A 19,993-nucleotide genomic window follows, 5' to 3' on the forward strand; every position below is an offset into this window, starting at 1 on the left:
CATGATAAAACCAAAGCACAGAATTCTAAGAATTGTTGTAGGTCGAAACTTAATCCCCCTATACTTTTTCTACTTACTCATTCCTTTCCGTTTCCTTTTTCTCATTTGTCGACATTTAATTGATATTTTTTGTTTTACTATAGAATAAAATTGAAAAATTAAATAAATCCAAAAGGAAGCAGTTGTTATTATTATTTTATTTCCAGATCGAGAAAACTCTTCTTTTTTCTTTGAAGTTTTTCTTTCAGTCAAAGATATTTAAATGTTAAGCCAAATATTGCAGATATCTAGAAGATCCCATAACAATCTACCTAATCCTCATTTTTTATATATTTTTCCTTTCACTCTCTCTCTTATCAAAAGAGTATCTCCCGTAGCAACGAGATGCTTGCACAGAAGGAAATTTTTTGGGCGGACAAGAAGAAGCCCATTTTTCGTTTTGATTCACTATCTCTTATTCTTTTTCTTTTTTATTAGCTTCCACGTCATCTGTTTTATTGGAATAGGGTGACAAGATTCACACGAATCTCGAATTTTGCTTTTTCATCTCTCGATGAGCATTATGGCGTTTCCTTTCTTTTCATTTTATTTTTTGGATTTCGCATTTTCTGGTTGAATTATTTTTCGTATTCATTCTCTTAATTCCAGCCAATCATTAATTTAAAAGTTCCAAATTTTGCAAGAATCAGTTGTAGTTAAATCTAGGTATTATTTTTGCGATTTCCATACGCATAACGATAGGGCTTTTTAAAGTTCCTCACAATAAATCTCATAAATATCAAAATAAGTTTTTATTAGTAGTTGTCAATAAAGTAAAAATGTGAAATAGTTTTAACAAACTTTAATATTTGCGATAATCTCACAATGCGAACAAAGTTATTTTTTTCAACAACTCCACTTCTGCAATTTTAATCCTTATTCAAAAAAGATCAAGTTTCACTTCAAATGGCATAAGAAGCATTAATTTGTTACATGATCCTTGACCCTCTACAAAATTTGAACATTCTTTGGAAAAACCTACTACAAATTTCATAAATTAAGTGTTTCTAACTACCTACTATTGTCCATATTCATACTCGTGTGACTTCTTTGAACACTTTACCCATTTTTTTGCCCTCCGGCTTTTCGAGCACGTGCACTTTTGAAATTGCAGGAGATTTCTTTCAGTCCATTAAGCTTTTGTGTTTTAGTGGAAACTTTGCAATTCTGAAACCTCACCGTACTTCCCGCATTGAAAAGTTGTCAGCTTTAAATGCAATGGAAAAAAGAGAAAGAGGGCACAGAACATCGTAGAATTGAATATTCAATGATCGCTTGACATGCCGTTTTTTTGAGGAAAAGTGAAGAAGATGGGCTAAGAAGGTGGAGAAACATAAGGTGCTCACTTTTTTGATTCAGCACGTTTCAGAACAGACGTTTGTATAATAATCTAGAATTTAAAAAAGCCTTTTGAAAAGTATTTAAAAGCCATCTTCTATATAACTCATTATAAATAACAATCATACATCGTTCTCAAGTTGCATTTACCCTTGAATCTTGAAAATGCAAGAAACAAACAATTTCGAAGAACAGTATCCGTTAAACTTTCCAGCCAGAATAATATTTCCTAAATGAAAAATCTAAAAACTTTGTAAAATATTCCCCAACCAGAAAACATTTTTCTAATATTCACCAATGTTTTGAATCACTGACTAAAAATTCTTGGCAATATCAATTCAAACTTATTTAAAATTTAAAAAAAAGACTAAAGTTTGGAATAAGATGTATCTGACTATTAAGTCTTTGGCTTTTGAAACATAAACCTTTGATTTCTTATTTAAAATAATGAATATGCAATGTTAACAATCTTATTGGTGAAAATGTTTTTTTTTACCTTTTTGGGTCATCTAAGAATTTAATACTTTCCAATTGGTTATTCAATCGGTCGAATCATTCTAAACGTATTTTCACAAGGGGTTTCTTAATTATTTTTTGTTCTTCTAAAAAATAATCCTTACCATTCTCAACTTCATTTTGCCTTTTCAAGTCATCTTGCCTTTTCAACTATCATATTCTTGTTTCTATGTTCCTTATTTACCCTCTTTGTCTTCTGCAATGAATGAGATATTGAAATTGAGCGATGGACAAAAAGATGAGGAATAAGAAGAAGGGCTAGAATGTGTCACAGACTTTTGGGCGCATTTGCAGCCATAAAATGATGTCAATGCTTTCGTCTCTTAATTTTTTCTTATTTCATTTCCATCAAATTGTCTGCGACCCAATTAGTTCGTATATTCAGAACACCTACCGTAGTCATCCTTTATTGAATGTGCACAACAATCCAATTAGACCCCGAACTATGTTTTCGTCATTTCTTCAATTAAAACTAATTGATAATAATAGAGTCTTGCCACATTCTTACTTCAAAATTCAAAATACTTCATCTCCAATTTTTAATGATTTTTGATGTTTTTTGGTGTGTTTTCTATTATTTATTGATGAATAGTGTTTTGAGTCGAATAAATAGATTGAGTTTTTAGAGCTTAAACACTTTTGGTTAATACTGAGAATTTGGGAAAAGGTCAAGGTTCTCGCGTGATTAGAGCATCCAAAATGGGAAGACCTTGTTTTTGTTCTTTGACTTTTGGCTGCATATTTATTTGCTATTAAATACATAAATGAGCATTCTGCAATTCAGATAGTTGAAATTGTTTCGAGACTCAGTTTTATTCATGACTTCCAGCCTACTTCTTTTGCCCAGAATTATAAAATTTGTTTTGAAAATTGGCAGAGCTTGGGCGAAAACTGAACAATATTTGGTTTAGACCGCTTCCAAAGCCCAGTTTTGATGCAACTATTGCCGATACTTTTATCTAAATGTCTTATATGTCGTTTGGAACTTTAGTTAGACATTGGTATTACGTTGATCTCAATTATGGTAACCCAAGTCTGATTCTAGTCTTGCCAATCTTTTGTCCAAGATTACAGTTAGGAACAAATTAGCGCCAAATGTCGAAGCCTAAAGAAAATCCGTGTTTTTCCTGTTTTTAATACAATAGAGAATTGTCTCTGAGATTGTGAGTAATTATTATTTTGTTGTCGCCCACGAGCTCCTCCAAATAGAGATTTTCTGCCTTGTGTTCTACAAAATTTAAATAACAAGTCTACCTACTACAACTCTTTATATTATGTATATTACCTAGAATTGTATTTTATGGAAACTCACGTTCACTCAATTTATTGTACCTTTCTTCGTTCTCAAATCCTTCTTTCTCAATTTCTAGAATTTAATTTTAACAGGATTACTCGTTAGAAACCAGAATTCGTTTTGAAAAGTCTCGATGTTTGTGAAGAACTTCGATGATTCGCTTTTTTTCAAATAAATTTGAAATATGTGTTTTTGAGTTCTGTCTGCTTCTGATAGTGAACATTTTTTGAAAGTGGATTTCCATCGCAGAATTTTTTTCAGACATTTTGAAGAAGGATTTTCCAATTATTAAAGTGATTCAGCCTGCACATATTATAAAACTTTCCCATCAATTGTTCTGGAATTTAGATTAAAAAATTTCCTCATCGTTGAGTTAATCCCATATGTTCCTATTTATTTGACTATTTATTTCAAATGAATAATAACGAGTGATTGTGAGTCGTCATGATGATATCTCACTCTTTTATTCCCAGACGCCTGAGTGTTCGAACAAAAAGCGCCTCATTTTTGATTTGAAATTCTATTTTCGAGTATGCCTTTTTCAACAACTTCTTCTTCGTCTCCTTTCTTCTTCACCTGCCCCATCTTCTGAATGTTTGAAACTCAATTTTCGCCTCTGAAGGATAAGAAGAAGAGCACAAGGCTAAGATATTTGAATTCGTGCTTTTTGAGAATTCTCTTCTCCCATTCATTCATCTTCCTGAACTTTATTTACCAATTTTAGATTCTGACACGTCATAACTTCGTTTTTGCAAGTGAATACTCAAAGCTCACGTTCGTCAAATTCAAAGTTTAGGTGATCAATTTTTCGAATGGATTTTTTTCTTTCGAATATTTTCTTTTAAATCCCTTTGAAATTATACATCAAAAACTTGAAAATTCATGTGTTAAGTTACATGTATTGCCTTTACAGTGGTTGAAGCGGATTTTTTAAAAATTCTACGCGCAGATTTGTTTCAGTTTTTTTTCATTGGTATTTGTAGCGTTTTCCTGGTTTCAAGCATTCCAAAAATAAAAAAAACATTTTCTAGGAATAGTAATTTTATCAAAATAGTTTCTTTCGCTGTTATCGTTCACTGCAAGTTTTTTTGTCGCTTGGTTCAAATTTACATAACCTTGTAAACTTCAGATTTTTCTATAGATCAGAAAGATTCTTCTGAGACCAGTCTACGTTTTTGTCTTGGGAATAGACTTCTAACAATAATATTATGCAGATTACTTCTGAAACATTCAGTTGTAACTATAAAAAATACACCAGTTTCTGCTTCTCAAGAGCTGAGATTTGATACTTGTCTGATTCGAATGATCAATATTTATTGGTACATAGGACTCCAATTTTAATAAGAGACTGTGTTTTGTTTTTTCATGAAACATCATCAAACTTTTTTCTTTTTCACCAAATATCAAAGTTCAGAAACATCCATTCGAATGCTCGCTGGTCCATGAAAATTCGTCAATTCCTACAACCCAGTTTCTGCCTCCTTTTTAACTCAAAATTTAAAATCCCCTTCAAGAATCATAAATTTTGAAATTTCTTGGCGCCCCTCTCACAGATTGGCCCCCGGAGAGACTGGCGCCATTCGCCTGCCATCTCTGCCTTTTTCTCTATTATGTTTGCCTCTCTAGGTCTCTGTCTTTTCTATCAGTTACTTTTATTGCAATTTTTCGTGGGGGTATAGCTCAGGGGTAGAGCGCTCGCTTCGCATGTGAGAAGTCTGGGGTTCAATTCCCCATACCTCCAAATCTATTTTTCAATTCTGGAAATTTTGGAGTTTCAGGAATGAATGAGGAGGTCCCGTTGATTGAGTCACCAGTAGCAGGACCTGTACCGAATGGATCAGTTGTTAGGCCTCCTGACATTGTTTTTGTCAATGTTGGTGGACGTAGAGCTCGGCTCAACTCGGACATCATCATAAGACGGCTTGCCACATCACGACTTGCTGTATTCTGTGAAAAATCACATGTTGAACGGCTGACAGATTGTGATGCCTTCTTTGAAAGCACATCGGAGTACTACTTTGAAAGATCGCCAATTATTTTTGAATACGTAATTGATTTCTACGTAACTGGAAAACTTCATCGTCCAATGGATATTTGTCCGATTCGATTGAGATATGAATTGGACTATTGGAGAATTCCCACGCCGTTTATGTCACCATGCTGTATTCTTGAAGAAAATAACAATATAGCTGGGAAAATGTCAACTGAGAAAGTAGGTATCCATATATGATTTGAAGTTAATTATTTTTATTTTAGGCATTTGTTGATTCTTCATTACCGTCTTCATGTTTTGATAAAGTCGTGTTAGGACCACAACGACTAAAATTATACAGATTAATGGAAAATCCGAGATCATCTTCTGGTGCAAAAATATTCTCAGTTGGATCAGCTCTTTTTGTGCTTCTTTCCTTGCTCGGACTAATCCTAAGCTCAATGCCAGAGCTGCAGGATGAAAATAAAGAACCTCATTATCTCCTTCATTGGCTGGAATTATTGTATGTCTAGTATGAACATATCAGAAGTTATAATACAATGTTTGCAGGTGTATGGTGTACTTCACATTTGAATACCTTGCACGTCTCCTTGTGAATCCGAAAAAAGCAGAATTTATTAGGAGTCCACTGAACGTTATTGACTTGCTGACTGTGTTGCCGTTTATGATTGAAGCGTTTAATGAATTGCAATGGATGAAAGAGTTTAGAGGTATATAATCATGACATTTTGCCCCTTAAAATTCCAAAAAAATTACAGGTGCAATGCTTGTGGTTCGAGTAATGAGACTTGCCCGTGTAGCGCGTATCTTCAAGCTCGCCAGGTACTCAACTGGTCTCCGTGCCTTTGGAGAAACAATGAAAAAGTCTGCGGCAGAGCTCAGTATGCTTGGAATGTTTTTGGTAACAGGTAATATTTCCTTAATTTCATAGTATATTCCCGTTGAAATTATACTGTTTCAAAGTTGTAAAGCTGCAGCTAATACCAAAAATATGAACATCCAGCTATAGCTAATTCCTCTGAGTCAATTTTTTATTGTTCGTATGCTAGAAAACTGTAAAACAGAAAAAACGAAAATGAATTTTAACCCGTGAAAATGAATGAAATGTTGATGCTTGAAATTTAACAGGAATCATGCTGTTCTCAACTGCAATTTATTTCTTCGAGCGAGATGAGCCCAACTCCAAGTTCTACAGTATTCCAGCAGCCTGCTGGTGGTGTAAGTTCTTTGAAAACTTCAAACAATTAATGGAGCGATGTTATTCGAAATTTCTAAATTATGGAAAACATACTTGGTGTTTCGTTGAATTTTAAAACTGATAAAAAGGTTGAAGTCTGAAACCTTTACTGTTATTTTGCAAAAGATAAGATATTATGATAATCATAGTGTGAAATGATATATTTAGTATGATAGACTGTTTTACTTGATTTTGAAATTACGTCGGATGGGCAACTCATTTCAGAAACATCAAAAATAAATTTTAAGGATTTAGGAAAAATGACTATAGTTGAATATGAATATACAACTCCTATTTTAGATTATGCCAAACATGTAGTTTAAGTGTTGATGTTATTTTCTTTTTTTTTTAGTTGCAAAATTCAATTTTAAAAATTTTATAGGTAAATATTTATCTTTTGATTATTTGTATCTAAACATGATATAGATCCGAAAATGCAAAATTGCAGTACATTTCACAAAAATGCCGAATTTCTCAAAATTTTTGGTAACTTACCAAAAGTTTGACTGAAATTGTTTTATGTGAATTTTTTAATGGGATTTTGATTATGGCTGCAGAGTACAATGAAATTTTGCTAGAATAATGCAAATTTCAAAAGTTTATGAAGTGTTCGGTTAGTGCTTTCATCTAGATTTAACCTCTGAAAGCCGTGCCAATACGTGGATTTGTGAGTTTGACTTCACAATCGTTTTGTTGTATACTTCATTTGAAAAAACTGTAGTGACTTCCATCTTGCAAAAACACGTGGTGCCACGGATTCCAGAAGTTAGACCAAGATGCGGTACCATGACTACTCGTGGGCTTCCTATTCTTAAACTAATATAATTATTTTCAGGTGTCATAACAATGACCACAGTTGGCTATGGTGATTTGGTGCCTATAACTGCTGGAGGAAAAGTGGTTGCTGCTTTGGCCTCAGTGTGTGGAATCATTGTGCTCGCATTCCCAATTTCAATGATAATCGACAAATTTGCTGAATCGACAGGAGGGTGGAGCGGTGGAGATGGAGACGAAGAACAAGGGCACATGATTGTGCATCGGACTGTACACCCATTGAATAATGGAGCACCGGCTGCCCAACCAGTGAAAAAGAAGAGCAAACGATATGTTGGATTCTGATTGTTAATATTATTATTTATCTTATCAATCATTTTTCTCCTTCTTGTTTTTAATTTACCCCTTTTATTTGTAAATATACACCAAACGGGTTCGATTTTGTCCCAGTTTTTTGTCTCCAAAAATGTTCCTTATTTCTTTCATTAATTGTTTAGGTTTGTCAGAGAATTTGAATTTTAGGACATTTCATTAGTGCTGAAATTGTGCGAATTATTCTAAAATTCAAAGCAAATTGAACCCTTTTCTGATATTCCTATTATTGGTGTCAAAAACTTGCCACTCTAGAATCTCCATAGATCTCTTCTCATTTTCTGGTTAGGTACCTTTGGGTTAATGTCCACTCGATTTCCGATTTCTTCAATTTCTGAACTCCATCGTTTTCACATTTTTCAAACAATAATAAATTATCTGTACCGACCCCCGTACCGTTTCTTCATCCTTTTTTACTGATAAAAACGATCATACTAAACTTGTAATTAATTTTTTTTTTTTTTTTTTTCATCAGACTAAAAGTCGCGAAAAACGATAAGGAGACCCTTCCATTTCGCTTCCCAGTTTTGCACCGACGTTGTTCTCAACATGTACGCAAAGTTTTCTTACGAATTGAGTTTCAGATAAATAAATATGACAGAAGTTGATATAATTGACGATGAATTCATTTTGACCTACAATCCACCAAATGATGTATTCAAAGAGTTTGTGCATCTAGTATCTACTACTGAAGGATGGGCATTTCAGGTATGAACTTAGATGTCTTTATAACTTGCCTAACTTATTTCACCCATCAGTTCCAAATTTTTATTATCACCTCAATCTTTTCAAAAACTTTGTTAACCGACAAAATATTTTATTTTCGTTCACTATAATTTGGACAGTATGCAAGGAAAATCACAAAATAATCTTTAATCACTTTATGTGATCTTTTAGGAAAATGACTACGACATATGGAAAAATAATTATTCCAAGCACTGGATGGTCATGATTCAACAAAAAGGTAATTTATCCAACTTCTACGATCAAAAAAAACTGACTGCTCGCTTTTTAAAATTTAATGCACAATCTTAGTGTTGTCAGCTTTAGCGTTTAGCACTCGCGCCACTATCTCTTCCTTTTCCCATAACTATGCTCCTACGTGTCAGCCTAGGTGCCAAGCTCACAGCTGACTGCTTACATGCATACCTACCAACCTATTGCAAGATTAAAAAAATTAATTATTTTTATAGGAACCGACCGGTACGTAGCTTCAGTATCCCTAGCTAGAAGTGATCTTCAGGATGGGACACCTCTATTTACGGTTGCATTTTTCTATTGCCTTGTCGATTTCCGTAATCGATCATTTGGAAAGTATCTTTTTGACAAAATACAATCAATCTATGGAGATCATAATTGCTTTCTTTTTGGAGTTGGAACAATGTGGCAGTGGTATGAAAAACGCTATGGGTTCAAAGAGTTGAGCCCATACTTTCATTGCTCAGCAGTAATACAAATTGAAAATTTGAAAATTCCATCAGGAATCAAAGAAGTTGATGGGGTAACTGTGGAAGATTTGAAGTACGATAGTGTATCGGAATACGATAAAGGAATTTGTAAGATGAGCAGAACTAAAGTTATTAACACTTGGTTAATGGCTTGTGGAGTACATTCAAAAGTATGTATTCCCTTCTTTAATTCTTCAAATGTTTTAATTTTAGATGGCTGTAGATTCAAACGGCAACTGTGTGGGTTTCGGAGCTATCCGTGAAGTATCGCTCAATCGTCTCACCATCTCACCTCTATATTCCGATTGCCCAGAAATCGCTGCTATGATCCTCAAATCAATTTTAAACTCTTTCGAATTCTCAACGTTTAAAAGTCTCTCTACGATATATCCTTCCACAAATTTAGCTATTCCATTCGTTTTAACCCCATTCTGTGACGGTGTTTTTGTAACAAAAGAGTTCTGTAGAAGTCAATTCACTCAAAAAATCATCAAAACTGATGAGAAGAAGGTTTTTGGTATTCGTCATTGTGCGCATGGTTATGTTTGATTTGAAATAAATATTTTGTGAATATATAATTTTAAATAAGGCATTTTTAATCTGCCTTCTTGCTATTCATGAATTATACTTTAATTTCAGAAACGATATAAAATTAGCTCGGCAGTTATGATGTTTCGTCTGTAATACGCGGGATACCGTATCCCACGCAAACTTGCGGCAAACAGAACATTCATTCATTGCGCGCCACATTTTTTTAGGATTCATAAAAGTTTAAACTTCAAAAGGTTGACGTTTTACTTTTCTTTTTAATTATTTTCTTTAAATATTCATTGTTTCTATTTCAGAATTTCACAAGAAGACTAACTGATACCTCTTGTCCAGTAATTTCTTGTAAAATCTGGGTTAGCAAAGAACCCTTTGGCGCACAGGTAAATTAATAAATGATGCCCACTTTTAAATACTATATTTTAATTTCAGACCACAGATATTAGAAGTACCTCCCACGGGACGAGTGACACACTCGAAAATGGTCCGCCGTGGAAGTCGAGCGACGGGATCAGCGCCGGCGAAAAACACTTCGTCGGCTTTGTCTTCTTCGGGCTCCACCCACAACGAAACACAGTGGAAAAATTTACGTCCTCAAACAGCGACCGGTGCTGACACAAATTTATCGAAAAATACAAAAAGCTCCGATAGTGCCAACAGTAGCCCCGGTTCAAGGAAGAGTGTAAGTTTTTTGCAGAATACTAAAATTTTATTGAATGAAGTTGATAACGGGAAACAATTTATTTACAGACAAGTCCGCCAGTCTCAAAAAAAGGCATCGCACAATCCGGAAAAGGGGGACGATCGAGCAGTAACTGGCGAACTACTCGCGGGAATGGGCGTCATGTCGCAGCTGATCCGAAATTCACGATCACCAGCGAGGACTTTCCTGCACTTCCCGGCGTTCGTGGAGGGAACGGAGGAACTTGCAATTCTACGCCATCCAAGAATTTGAAGAAGGAAAAGGAAAATGGAAAGCACGGACAAGTCAGTGTTTTCTTGTTCTGAATCGAATTTATTTATACTTTATTATTTCAGGGCGATTTGGCGTCAACTGACGATAGTGGAGTCTCTTCAGCAAGCCGTGGACACACACCAAACGGTAGCACTGGATCTCGTCACGTGCGTGCTGCTAGCACGGCTGGACGATTTGTCAAAACTGACTATGAAGGCAAGAAAAAAGCTCATCCAGCTTCTTTCGCAAACGAGGAAAAAGCCAAGCGTAAGAATACCTCGCCGGTGAAAGAACGCCCACCGCGCGGACACGGGAAACAACTCCGCATGGCTGTTCAGCAGCCACTTTCAACTTCTTCACCGAAAAAGGTTATCATTTATTTCAATATTGAAAAGGTTAACTAGTTCACAGCGACACAATAGAAATCAATACATATAAATTTTCCCTCATTTTCTCTATTCCTCTCAGTCTATAACCTTGAAACTGTCACTTTTAAACAGAAACACATACACGTGCTGCTGCAAGAAAAAATATAGCCGTCTGTCTTTCCTATCAAAAGCCTCGAGTTTTCTTCTCTTCACATTTGCTTTTCCAACGAGCAGTCACATTAAATTTGTATAATATACAGTATCCTTCCTTTCTGTTTTTTTTTGTTTTTGTGTATGCCAAGAGAAAAGGGCCGGCGGTGTTAGGACCGTCTGACACAGCACATAAAACAAATAAAATTATCGCGAATGTGAGGAGGAAGGGAAGAAAACAGACTGGTATTGATTGAATTGAAGACATCGTTTTTTATTCTCCCTTCCATTTCTTTTCTCCCCTGCTCTTATATTTTGTATTGCCCGGCTATTTCGAAACACAATGGAGATTTAAAAATTGCTAATTGAAGTTCAAAGTGATGAGAATTCGTCCGGTATGTTTATTTCGGTTCCCATTTTAGTAGCAAATTAAGTTCAACTTCAAATTAGAAACACTGATTCACAAAAATAACTCTTGAAAATAAACTGTGAACAACACGTTTCACCGAGATGTTTTTAATTGGTAAAAATTACATTTTTCAGAAGACGATCAATGCCAATTCGGCAACAGCTGCTCCATCGTTCATGAAATTGTCGAAGGTTGGCCAGAAAATTCCTGAGCGTCGTGGTGGATCGAGAGTCAGCAATCCAACACTGTCATCTTCAAATTCAAGCTCTCCTGCCAATGACGAAAAGGAAAACAAATCGAAGAAACCTACGGAACAGCCGACTGCAAAATCTGAGCTGATACCTGAATCCTTGCCAGACAAAGTGAAAATGAAGGAGCAGGCTCCCGTGAAGTGCGCGGAACAGCCTAAGATACAGACGATTCTCCCATCTTCGCACTGCATCTTTCATCCAACTGATGTTTCGAAAATCATTCTTGGTCCAGACGGAGGTAACATCGATGATGTACATCGAGAGTTAATGTATTTTTATTTCAGATATGAACAATATCCCACCTACCATGCTCTCTGATCAATATGGAATGGCAGCGATGCTTCCTATTCTCGATATTGTCAAAAATCGTGCTATCAATGCGAACACAGATCTCACCGAAGAGAAACTTCGCGACAAAATCAAAAATGAGAATATTGAAATGATGACTATCGGATTCGATCTTAACGAGTTGGGTGTTCCAATGACAACACAGGATACCAAGTAAGAATTCATAAATTTGAGTTCTTACTTAATTTTAAAATTCATAATTTCAGTCAGAAGAGTGTGTGGGAAACATTTGCCGGTCCATTTGCAAGTGAACCTCTTTTGCCAGCCAATATGGGATTGACTGTATGGTTTTTTTGTTGAATTCAAATTTTTAATTAAGATTCGTTTCAGTATAATCAAGTCCCGAATGTCTATTACACTGCACGAACACTCCAGTCGAGCTTCGACATGCTGCACAACATACCTGACAAGTTTGGAGTTCACGAGCTTTTCTACATCTTTTACAATCTTCCGAAGGAGCTGTGGCAGCTGAATGCTGCTCGCGAATTGTGCGTTTCTGAAATTCAAATATTTTCATAGATTTTGTTTTCAGGCAGTACCGTGGCTGGCGATACAACATGAAAGAGAAATTGTGGGTGCACAAAAAGCTTGGCGAGCCTGATGATTGTAAGTGATAAAATTTGTTGTGTTGGTCTTAAACTACTAATTTTCAGTCGGAATAACAATCACAGCTCCACAAAACATTTTCACTGTGCCAGCAAGCAATCAGGAAGATGTGATGATTGGAATATTCGAGATTTATGATGCCGAAAAGGCTCGCATTGTGAGTTTCAAACTGTCGTTCTCATTTTCAATTGCTACTTTTAGTGTTCCGCCGAATTGTGCCTTCGTCGTTCTGACTTCGAGGTTCCAGCATGGGAACAGAAAGTTCCGGATGCCTATCAAAAAATGGTGTCGGCAATGATTCCAAAGGAAATGCTGTGGGGACCACGTGAAGATCGCAAGCAATATGGATTGATGCAAGGAATAACTGGACTTCTTGCTCCAGGTCATGGAAGAAACAAGTAAGTTGAATGGCTGGCGTAGTTTCATTACTGGAATTGTTACAGAGTATCCAATTTGGTCATTCCAAAGCAACAACCATCAGAGCGTCGTTTGCTTAGCTTCGCCGAGTCTCCAGATATCACGCCAACCTTTGACAATCCATTTGGCACCAATCCGACAGGCAACACAGCTGAGGATCTTTACCGCCAACAGATGTATGCGATGATTGTTCAGAAGATGCAAATGCACCAGCAACAGCAGTTCCAACAGCATCAGCAACTTCAGTCAGGAGGATCCGCTTCAAACCTGTCGAAGCAGGCAACTTCATCTTCATTTTCGTCGTCTAATCTTTTCTGAAAATCGTGAAGATTTGTCAATTCCCAACAATGTGCATTGTTGTTCATGATCTACTGTTTTGTGTTCATAGATATTGCACTTTATTACTGGAAATCGAATCACAATGTGATGATGCTTTCCATGTCCCTCAACAAAAATATATTATGTTCCATTTTCCACATAATCAAATTACCATGTTCTTATTAGAATCTGCTAGATTTTTGACAATTCCCCTTGTTTTGGTATCATATTCCATTCAAGATATTATTTCTCTCTCACAGACAGGGATCTCCATTGACATGTGTACGAATGGCCCATTTTTTGTCCTATTCGCCCCTTTCCCCGACCATCCTGGTAGTTCCCATCATTCCCCCATACCAATGCATCCCGTTTTTATACAACAGTCTTATACTTCTCGATTCGGTAGAAGACTAGCTTTTTCTATATCATTTTTTATTTTTGATTCGAAAAGTCCAAATTCCCGATTTATAAATATGTTCGACAAATCCTTTCGAGTGTTTAATCAATTCGTTTTGTGATAATAACAACCAAGTTTACCAGAAGAATAGATTAAGGAAAATGGTGGGATAGAAAAAACCTAGCCGTAATGAAAAGAAAACTATCAACTTGTAAAGCAGGATTGAAAATTGAACGGGGCGAAATAAACAGTCAATAGAGATCAAAATAGTTTTGAATTATAATGATAGAGAGGAAGGGACAAGTAAAGGAAATTATGATGAGAACGGGAATAGAAGGAACTTAGCAATTGATGTAATAAGATATGAATATACATTGTATTGAGCATAGAATGATCCGAACCAGAAACCGTACATTCCGATAATCTTGGCCCATGAGAATGCTATTCGTGTCCCTTTCTCTCCTGGATTGAATTCTCCCGTTGAGTAGTATCGAGCTGAAAATATAATTATTGATTCATTATCTCCTCTCACTTTAAATACCAAGCATTTTCGAACGTGATTTTTTATGTATACAAGTATCGAATATTTAACTGATAAACCCAAAAATCTACAACACTTTCTATCTTAAAATGTTCATCACACCAACTTCACGTGAGTAATGTCTCAATTGCACCTAATTTTTTAAGTTCTTTCATCTCTAATGACCGTTAAAAACTTGTTAACCCAATCTTCGACGACCTTTGTCCAACGTTTCGATATCTGACGTAATCTATCATTATTCTGGGGAATTCCCGTATTTCTTTTTTGCATCTATCATGTTCTCCTAACCCTTTTCGCTATCAGTTGCTCTTTCTCCTCGATTTCTTTTTGATTCATCTCGATTTCACCAAACATTTTCTACGAAAATAATTGATGAAATAGCGTGATAAAATGAGAGAAATAAGGAGAGTGCGAAGGTCGAATGTCGTCCTCCTCCTCTTATTCTCCTACTTTTTATCATTATATTCCACTCCCAATCAGTTCGGCCTACCAAAGTTCCACCGATTTTGAATTTCGAAACGCAACACTTATAACCTTTAAATTACTCAGACTCATCTTGATTTTTAATTAGATAAATTTCTTTAGGCATAAATTGCAAAACAAAATTGTTATTTTTAAAATAGGAGCATTTTTAGCATAGGAAAATATATTTTAGACTTGTAACTGTGTTATCATTAGTAATTTATTTTTGATCTACTTCTAGCGAGGCAATTTTTTTAAAAAGAAATCAGTTCGAAAACAAGTTGGACACAATTCCGGTCGATTTATTGAGATTATTACATTTTTAAAGTTTGCACTAAATAGGTTTTTATTGTTTCTATGCTGAAAATACAATTTGTTTCAATTTCCACTTACATATATCATTGTATTTATTTTTGGGGTTTTTTTTGGTAAAATTTACTACAAATTATAAATAAACAATTTATTGTTAAGTTTTTTTTTGAATATACTAGGTTTTAAACTTCAAATTAAAACCAAAAAATAGTGGCTAATAACTTAATTTCGGTTGAGTTTTTTAGCAATAAAACTTCCTCAAAAAATGATTACTAAAGTCAAACTAGATTCAATTCTTCTTCCATCAATTTTCTAATCATAACCTTCAAAAACTTTTCGAAAATAGTTGTCCAAGGAAGCAAACAACTCTTATCTTCTGAATCGCAGAAACCCCAATGATTTTTGATTTTCTCATGTATTACTTACCTAGCATTTCGTCTTTCTCTTTGTAAACCTCATACATCCAATCTCGAAGTTTTTCTTCGTCTTCGAATGGAACCTGAAATCGGATTAATTAATCAATCAATTTTCAGATTCTTCATTGGACCTCTACGACCACCACACAGTCAGTCATGTTAGATCGAACAGAAAGTGAAGATAAGGTAAGCGATCACGTTTTTTCCAGAAATTTAGCAAACTTGGCACTTTTTCTTATCTTTCGGTTTTTACGGAACACTTATTCCTTATTCTCCGATCTTACTGATTCCACTTCATACCTCAGCCGCATCGTAGATTTTATAATTCACGGCAATGTCACATTTCTCACGAGTTCCTAAACCGAATGTTGCAAGAGAAAGTGGAATTCCGTTTGGATAGGCGATAGTCACGTCAAGAACATATTTGATTGGTGGACGAGTATCTGAAATTTATGATTTTTGGATATTAATTTATAAAGAATTTTCTTTAGGTTAGAAAGTTGTTTTCAAATTAGTTTCGCTTTTTTCTTAATTTTCAAAAAGTAATTAGTTGCCTACAACAGGTACTACATTCTGATGTAATCGGAAACAAATTTCACAATATCTTATCTCTGACTACTGTAGTAGGTGTTGTCTCACATAGAACAACTATAGTTAGTCTTTTCAACGTTCCCACCACTCTAAAAAACATGTATCAAATATTTCCTTTTCGCAACACTGTCTAAACAAAGAAATGTAAATTTCATGCGTTCGAATTGTTTCACATTGTCATCGAGAGCGCCGTTGTTTTATTCGTGTCCTCGATATTTCTAGTTCCTCCAGCGAACTGTTGAGGGGCAGGGAAGAAAGTTCTGTGTCAGCAGCTTTTCGATGTTTGTTCATTCAGCAGTAACCTCGGCTTGTACAAGTGTCCAAACAGTTTTATCATTTGTTTACGATAAATTGAAAATCTCCGCCCATCTTACTTATTTCGAAAACAATATGATCGTCAAACATATCTTGATAATGTAAATGATTTGCGATGAAAAGAAGAAAGTGTTTCCATACTTGGAAGACCGTATATCTATTACGGACGGCCGTTCCGTATTATTGCATCTTTTGTACAGTTGTTTCCATTCTATCACTGCTTTTGTTTTTGAAAAGAACTATCGAGTAGCCCCGCTCTCCTGTTTTTGATATGTGCACGGAAAATGTTACATCAGTGGGCGTCCATCGTAGAGTGACTGACTTGATGACTTGTGTTCCTCACCCTCACTTTTATTTACTACTCTTTTTTCCTCAATAATCTTCTTTGTGGAAATAGCGATTTCTAAGTTTCATTTAGAGAAACTCTCTAGTTAATTTTAGTTTTTCATATGGTTTGATTATTTTCCTAAATTTTATTTTGATATTTTCAGATGCCACATCTACTAGGAGTTGAGTGGGCTCCGCTCAATATTCCGTTGGCTCGGCGTCTTCAAACTTTGGGAGCACTTCATTTCTTCTTCATCACTCTCTTCACACCAGTACTCGTTCTCACCGTTCCATTCTACATGTTATATACCGTACTCTGGCCTTTGATCTTTCTGTATGGGCTTTGGATGATTTACGATTGGAATTCACCAAAGAAGGGAGCCTATATGAGCAATTGGTTCCAGAGACAAAGAATTCATTCGTGGTATGCCAACTATTTTCCAGTCAAATTGCACACAACATCTGACATGCCAGAAGAACATAACTATTTGATTGGGTACCATCCGCATGGAATAATTTCAATGGCCGCATTCATCAACTTTGCAACAAATGGAACTGGAATTCTCGATACTCTTCCACGAATTCGTTTCCATTTGTGCACACTTGTTGGTCAATTCTGGACTCCGTGGAGACGTGAGTGGGGATTGTTGCACGGAATGATAGACTGCAGTCGAGAAAGCATCAAGCACGTTTTGGAGCATGAAAAGAAAGGAAAAGCAGTTGTATTGGTGGTTGGTGGAGCTGAAGAAGCACTTGATGCACATCCAGGATGCCATATTTTGACTTTGAAAAAAAGGAAAGGATTCGTGAAAATTGCCCTGCAAACTGGAGCTCAACTGGTTCCATGCTATTCATTCGGTGAAAATGATATTTTCAATCAAGCCGAAAATCCAAAGGGATCAACAATTCGACAGTTCCAAACGATAATGAAAAGAGTCTTGGGATTCTCCCCTCCAGCATTCTATGGGAGAGGAGTATTCAACTATACATTTGGTCTTCTTCCATTCAGGTAATCTTATCTACCGCCTTTTTATAGAATATTATCTTTCTTCCAGAAAACCTATCAACACTGTTCTCGGCGCTCCAATTTCAGTGACAAAGACAGTGAATCCAACTCAAGAACAAATCGACACACTTCATCAGACATACATGGACCGTCTTCATGAGCTTTTCGAGGAGCACAAGACAAAATACGATGTCTCTCCAACTACACAACTTGTTATCAATTAAATATTATCTATTTAATCACGTTTGATGCACTTTTCTCATATTTACATCTCTATTATACCTCATTCTGCAATTTAGTTCATATTTTCAGCCAATTTTTCAATATTACGAGTTCTCATGTCAAATATCCCCATCAGATTCAGTTACTAGTTCAGTTATTTTTAATCGATCTCTATTATAAGTTTCGACACAGTAAAGATTAGTTTTTACTCACCTTTAACATATTTCTTCTCACGAATTGCACCAACAGTGTCTTGCAAGAGTTTCAATTTACTATTACTACGCTCTCTCGGCTCATCAGAATCTTCTGTTCTGGGTCCAACCTCCTCAAGAATAGCCTGAACTGCTCCCATGCGAGGAAGTGTTGTGTAGAGAAGATGTGGGAAACCATTCTTTTTACCGTAGCTGCAAGACTTATTGAATTAAGGAAGTATATAAATTCAGAAACATACCTCTGGCTGCTTTCAACTCGTTTGTAGTAGAATCCACCTTCTGGGAAAAGAATAACCCATCGACGATCACGATCCCAGAAAACGTCGTGCAAATGCTTCTTCAGTCTTATAAGTTCCTTGTCACGTGTCGCTTTTCCTTGTTGAATGAAATAATCTCCATGGTTATTTCCAATAATTCCAAATGGAGTCCAACGGAACATTACATCCATCAACCAAAGAGTCTTTCTACTTGCAACCCCCTTATTTTGAAGAACTGTCATCAGTGTTGGCACATCAGCAGTACTTTGATGATTGCACATCATTAAAACTCGTTCATCTCTGTAGTAAGTTGTAACATCATCTCCATACTCGTAAACGTCATATCCAGCTGTATAACCCCAGTAGGCAATAAATGATTGAAGCCATCTGTAGAGTTTTCCTTCAACGAACCAGTACAAGCGTGGCCTGAAATATTTTAAAAAAATCCATGTTTTATTCTGAGAATTTTCGGTAATAAATAACGGTTTTTGTGGATGTTTTTATCTTTTAATTATTTTCAAAACTCATATTATCGAGGCTTGAATTTTTGCGCTGAAACACGGAGCAAGAGCTCGAAACGACACATTTTTGTCAAGTGCAACAAAGAATTATCTTTTAGAGAGTACTGTTATTTCTAAATTTTGTTACTACGAAATTTTTCACCAATAGTCCATGGTTTTTCTCAAGATATTTACAATTTTTCTGTATTTATCGTATTTATTTGTTTTTTTTTAATAAATAAATAATTTCATTTTTCAAAAACGGTGAAAACTTTATGAAATTAAATTTATTACTAAAGTTAGAAATTACAGTACTCCTTAAATATGCATTACTTTTTCATTTAAAAAGATTTTGTCATTTCGAGGCCGGGTACCGTATTTTGACCGTATTTTTGGCGCAAAATTTCGGATCTTGGTAATGGATCATAATAATTTCAAAACCTATGTGTAGAAGTTTTACAATTTAAAAAAAACTCACCACACTGTACGTGCCCACATAACGGGGAGCATAAATCCAAAGTACGTTGCGAAGAAAATTGTTACCAAGGACAAACACATGAGAGTCCTGAACGGAGCTTTGACGAGCCACCATAATCGACTTGCAAAGCTGCCTTGCTCGATGACAAGGCGACTTCCGGGTGGTCTGAAACTATTTTAAAACGTTTTTTTACGAAAAGAAAATAGCTAAAACTTACCGCTGCCCATTGGCCAAATCGAGCAATTTTTGCGTTTGCTCGTCGCACATTGGTTTGTTGTTTGTGTTGTTGATTTCTTCTCGAACTAAAAGTTGACAAATTTTTTAAGTGGGCACAGAGATGGGAAAAGAGTGGCGCCATAGAGAAACATAGAATGCGAAAGAAAGTCAGGTGAGGATGAGAAGGGCTCTGGGAGCAAGTAAAGTAATTCGATATGGGAAAGGAAAGTGAGAAGTTGAAAGATGAAAGTACACAAGACTAGATACATTTTACTATTTATTACGGGGTAAATTGTGTTGGCAAACAATTCCTTCAACCAAAGAATGATGAATCAATGTTGATGATGAATCGTATAGTTGGA

The 19,993-nt window shown here is 35.6% G+C and overlaps 5 protein-coding genes and 3 non-coding genes across 11 annotated transcripts; 5 read left to right on the top strand and 3 right to left on the bottom strand.

Moving 5' to 3' along the window:
- Positions 1 to 1,566: 1,566 nt before the first annotated feature.
- Positions 1,567 to 1,694, bottom strand: F44A2.11. Its single transcript, NR_069181.1, has one exon. It is a non-coding gene; the product is annotated as an Unclassified non-coding RNA F44A2.11 (non-coding RNA).
- A 3,120-nt stretch (positions 1,695 to 4,814) lies between these two features.
- Positions 4,815 to 4,940, bottom strand: F44A2.10. Its single transcript, NR_069182.1, has one exon. It is a non-coding gene; the product is annotated as an Unclassified non-coding RNA F44A2.10 (non-coding RNA).
- F44A2.t1 lies at positions 4,857 to 4,928 on the top strand. Its single transcript has one exon. It is a non-coding gene; the product is annotated as a tRNA-Ala (tRNA).
- Positions 4,941 to 4,965: 25 nt separating the features above from the next.
- Positions 4,966 to 8,002, top strand: kvs-3 (BTB domain-containing protein). Its single transcript, NM_073006.5, has 6 exons — positions 4,966 to 5,399; positions 5,444 to 5,682; positions 5,730 to 5,890; positions 5,939 to 6,088; positions 6,309 to 6,398; positions 7,253 to 8,002. The coding sequence occupies exons 1-6, from the start codon at positions 4,968 to 4,970 to the stop codon at positions 7,534 to 7,536; spliced, it is 1,356 nt and encodes a 451-aa protein (NP_505407.2). The 5' UTR covers positions 4,966 to 4,967; the 3' UTR covers positions 7,537 to 8,002.
- Positions 8,003 to 8,139: 137 nt separating this feature from the next.
- On the top strand, positions 8,140 to 9,584 carry F44A2.7 (N-acetyltransferase domain-containing protein). Its single transcript, NM_073007.4, has 4 exons — positions 8,140 to 8,271; positions 8,461 to 8,527; positions 8,757 to 9,181; positions 9,225 to 9,584. Exons 1-4 carry the CDS (start codon positions 8,158 to 8,160, stop codon positions 9,558 to 9,560), a joined length of 942 nt encoding a protein of 313 aa, NP_505408.3. The 5' UTR covers positions 8,140 to 8,157; the 3' UTR covers positions 9,561 to 9,584.
- Positions 9,585 to 9,739: 155 nt separating this feature from the next.
- ntl-2.2 (NOT2/NOT3/NOT5 C-terminal domain-containing protein) lies at positions 9,740 to 13,868 on the top strand. 2 transcript variants are annotated; one of them, NM_073008.7, is made up of 13 exons: positions 9,740 to 9,796; positions 9,857 to 9,940; positions 9,990 to 10,239; positions 10,308 to 10,544; positions 10,596 to 10,880; positions 11,574 to 11,928; positions 11,975 to 12,191; positions 12,245 to 12,320; positions 12,369 to 12,526; positions 12,571 to 12,644; positions 12,692 to 12,801; positions 12,846 to 13,042; positions 13,088 to 13,867. In NM_073008.7, exons 3-13 carry the CDS (start codon positions 10,039 to 10,041, stop codon positions 13,377 to 13,379), a joined length of 2,202 nt encoding a protein of 733 aa, NP_505409.1. In that variant the 5' UTR covers positions 9,740 to 9,796; positions 9,857 to 9,940; positions 9,990 to 10,038; the 3' UTR covers positions 13,380 to 13,867. The 2 variants fall into 2 exon arrangements, with proteins under 2 accessions (NP_505409.1, NP_505410.1); NM_073009.6 differs by lacking the exons at positions 9,740 to 9,796; positions 9,857 to 9,940; positions 9,990 to 10,239; positions 10,308 to 10,544; positions 10,596 to 10,880 and adding an exon at positions 11,021 to 11,425 and having other exon boundaries at positions 13,088 to 13,868.
- On the bottom strand, positions 13,869 to 19,717 carry acl-14 (Phospholipid/glycerol acyltransferase domain-containing protein). Of its 2 annotated transcripts, none has more exons than NM_073011.9 (7): positions 19,633 to 19,717; positions 19,416 to 19,580; positions 18,420 to 18,863; positions 18,182 to 18,372; positions 15,808 to 15,950; positions 15,518 to 15,590; positions 13,869 to 14,271 (listed from the first exon to the last, which is right to left on the bottom strand). In NM_073011.9, exons 1-7 carry the CDS (start codon positions 19,680 to 19,682, stop codon positions 14,090 to 14,092), a joined length of 1,248 nt encoding a protein of 415 aa, NP_505412.2. In that variant the 5' UTR covers positions 19,683 to 19,717; the 3' UTR covers positions 13,869 to 14,089. The 2 variants fall into 2 exon arrangements, with proteins under 2 accessions (NP_505412.2, NP_001371003.1); NM_001383368.2 differs by having other exon boundaries at positions 13,898 to 14,271; positions 19,416 to 19,586.
- On the top strand, positions 15,625 to 18,182 carry K07B1.4 (Acyltransferase). 2 transcript variants are annotated; one of them, NM_073012.6, is made up of 3 exons: positions 15,625 to 15,693; positions 16,905 to 17,749; positions 17,796 to 18,182. In NM_073012.6, the coding sequence occupies exons 1-3, from the start codon at positions 15,664 to 15,666 to the stop codon at positions 17,968 to 17,970; spliced, it is 1,050 nt and encodes a 349-aa protein (NP_505413.1). In that variant the 5' UTR covers positions 15,625 to 15,663; the 3' UTR covers positions 17,971 to 18,182. The 2 variants fall into 2 exon arrangements, with proteins under 2 accessions (NP_505413.1, NP_872180.1); NM_182380.8 differs by lacking the exon at positions 15,625 to 15,693 and having other exon boundaries at positions 16,898 to 17,749; positions 17,796 to 18,174.
- Positions 19,718 to 19,993: the final 276 nt, after the last annotated feature.

This window comes from Caenorhabditis elegans, chromosome V, assembly GCF_000002985.6.
Source record: "Caenorhabditis elegans chromosome V".
NCBI classification, from domain to species: Eukaryota; Metazoa; Nematoda; class Chromadorea; order Rhabditida; family Rhabditidae; genus Caenorhabditis; species Caenorhabditis elegans.

Excerpts from the sequence above, each read along its gene's own strand:
- K07B1.4 (NM_073012.6), top strand. The coding sequence starts at position 15,664 with ATGTTAGATCGAACAGAAAGTGAAGATAAG. Across the intron at positions 15,694-16,904 it reads GAACAGAAAGTGAAGATAAG|ATGCCACATCTACTAGGAGT; the intron begins GTAAGCGATCAC and ends TGATATTTTCAG. Across the intron at positions 17,750-17,795 it reads TTTGGTCTTCTTCCATTCAG|AAAACCTATCAACACTGTTC; the intron begins GTAATCTTATCT and ends TCTTTCTTCCAG.
- acl-14 (NM_001383368.2), bottom strand. The coding sequence starts at position 19,682 with ATGTGCGACGAGCAAACGCAAAAATTGCTCGATTTGGCCAATGGGCAG. Across the intron at positions 15,951-18,181 it reads TGAGAAGAAATATGTTAAAG|ATACTCGTCCACCAATCAAA; the intron begins GTGAGTAAAAAC and ends CATAAATTTCAG. Across the intron at positions 15,591-15,807 it reads AAATCTACGATGCGGCTGAG|GTTCCATTCGAAGACGAAGA; the intron begins GTATGAAGTGGA and ends ATCCGATTTCAG.
- kvs-3 (NM_073006.5), top strand. The coding sequence starts at position 4,968 with ATGAATGAGGAGGTCCCGTTGATTGAGTCACCAGTAGCAGGACCTGTA. Across the intron at positions 5,683-5,729 it reads CTTCATTGGCTGGAATTATT|GTGTATGGTGTACTTCACAT; the intron begins GTATGTCTAGTA and ends CAATGTTTGCAG. Across the intron at positions 6,089-6,308 it reads TGGAATGTTTTTGGTAACAG|GAATCATGCTGTTCTCAACT; the intron begins GTAATATTTCCT and ends GAAATTTAACAG.
- ntl-2.2 (NM_073008.7), top strand. The coding sequence starts at position 10,039 with ATGGTCCGCCGTGGAAGTCGAGCGACGGGATCAGCGCCGGCGAAAAAC. Across the intron at positions 10,881-11,573 it reads CAACTTCTTCACCGAAAAAG|AAGACGATCAATGCCAATTC; the intron begins GTTATCATTTAT and ends TACATTTTTCAG. Across the intron at positions 12,527-12,570 it reads CTGAATGCTGCTCGCGAATT|GCAGTACCGTGGCTGGCGAT; the intron begins GTGCGTTTCTGA and ends TTTTGTTTTCAG.
- F44A2.7 (NM_073007.4), top strand. The coding sequence starts at position 8,158 with ATGACAGAAGTTGATATAATTGACGATGAATTCATTTTGACCTACAAT. Across the intron at positions 8,528-8,756 it reads GGTCATGATTCAACAAAAAG|GAACCGACCGGTACGTAGCT; the intron begins GTAATTTATCCA and ends TTATTTTTATAG. Across the intron at positions 9,182-9,224 it reads CTTGTGGAGTACATTCAAAA|ATGGCTGTAGATTCAAACGG; the intron begins GTATGTATTCCC and ends TTTTAATTTTAG.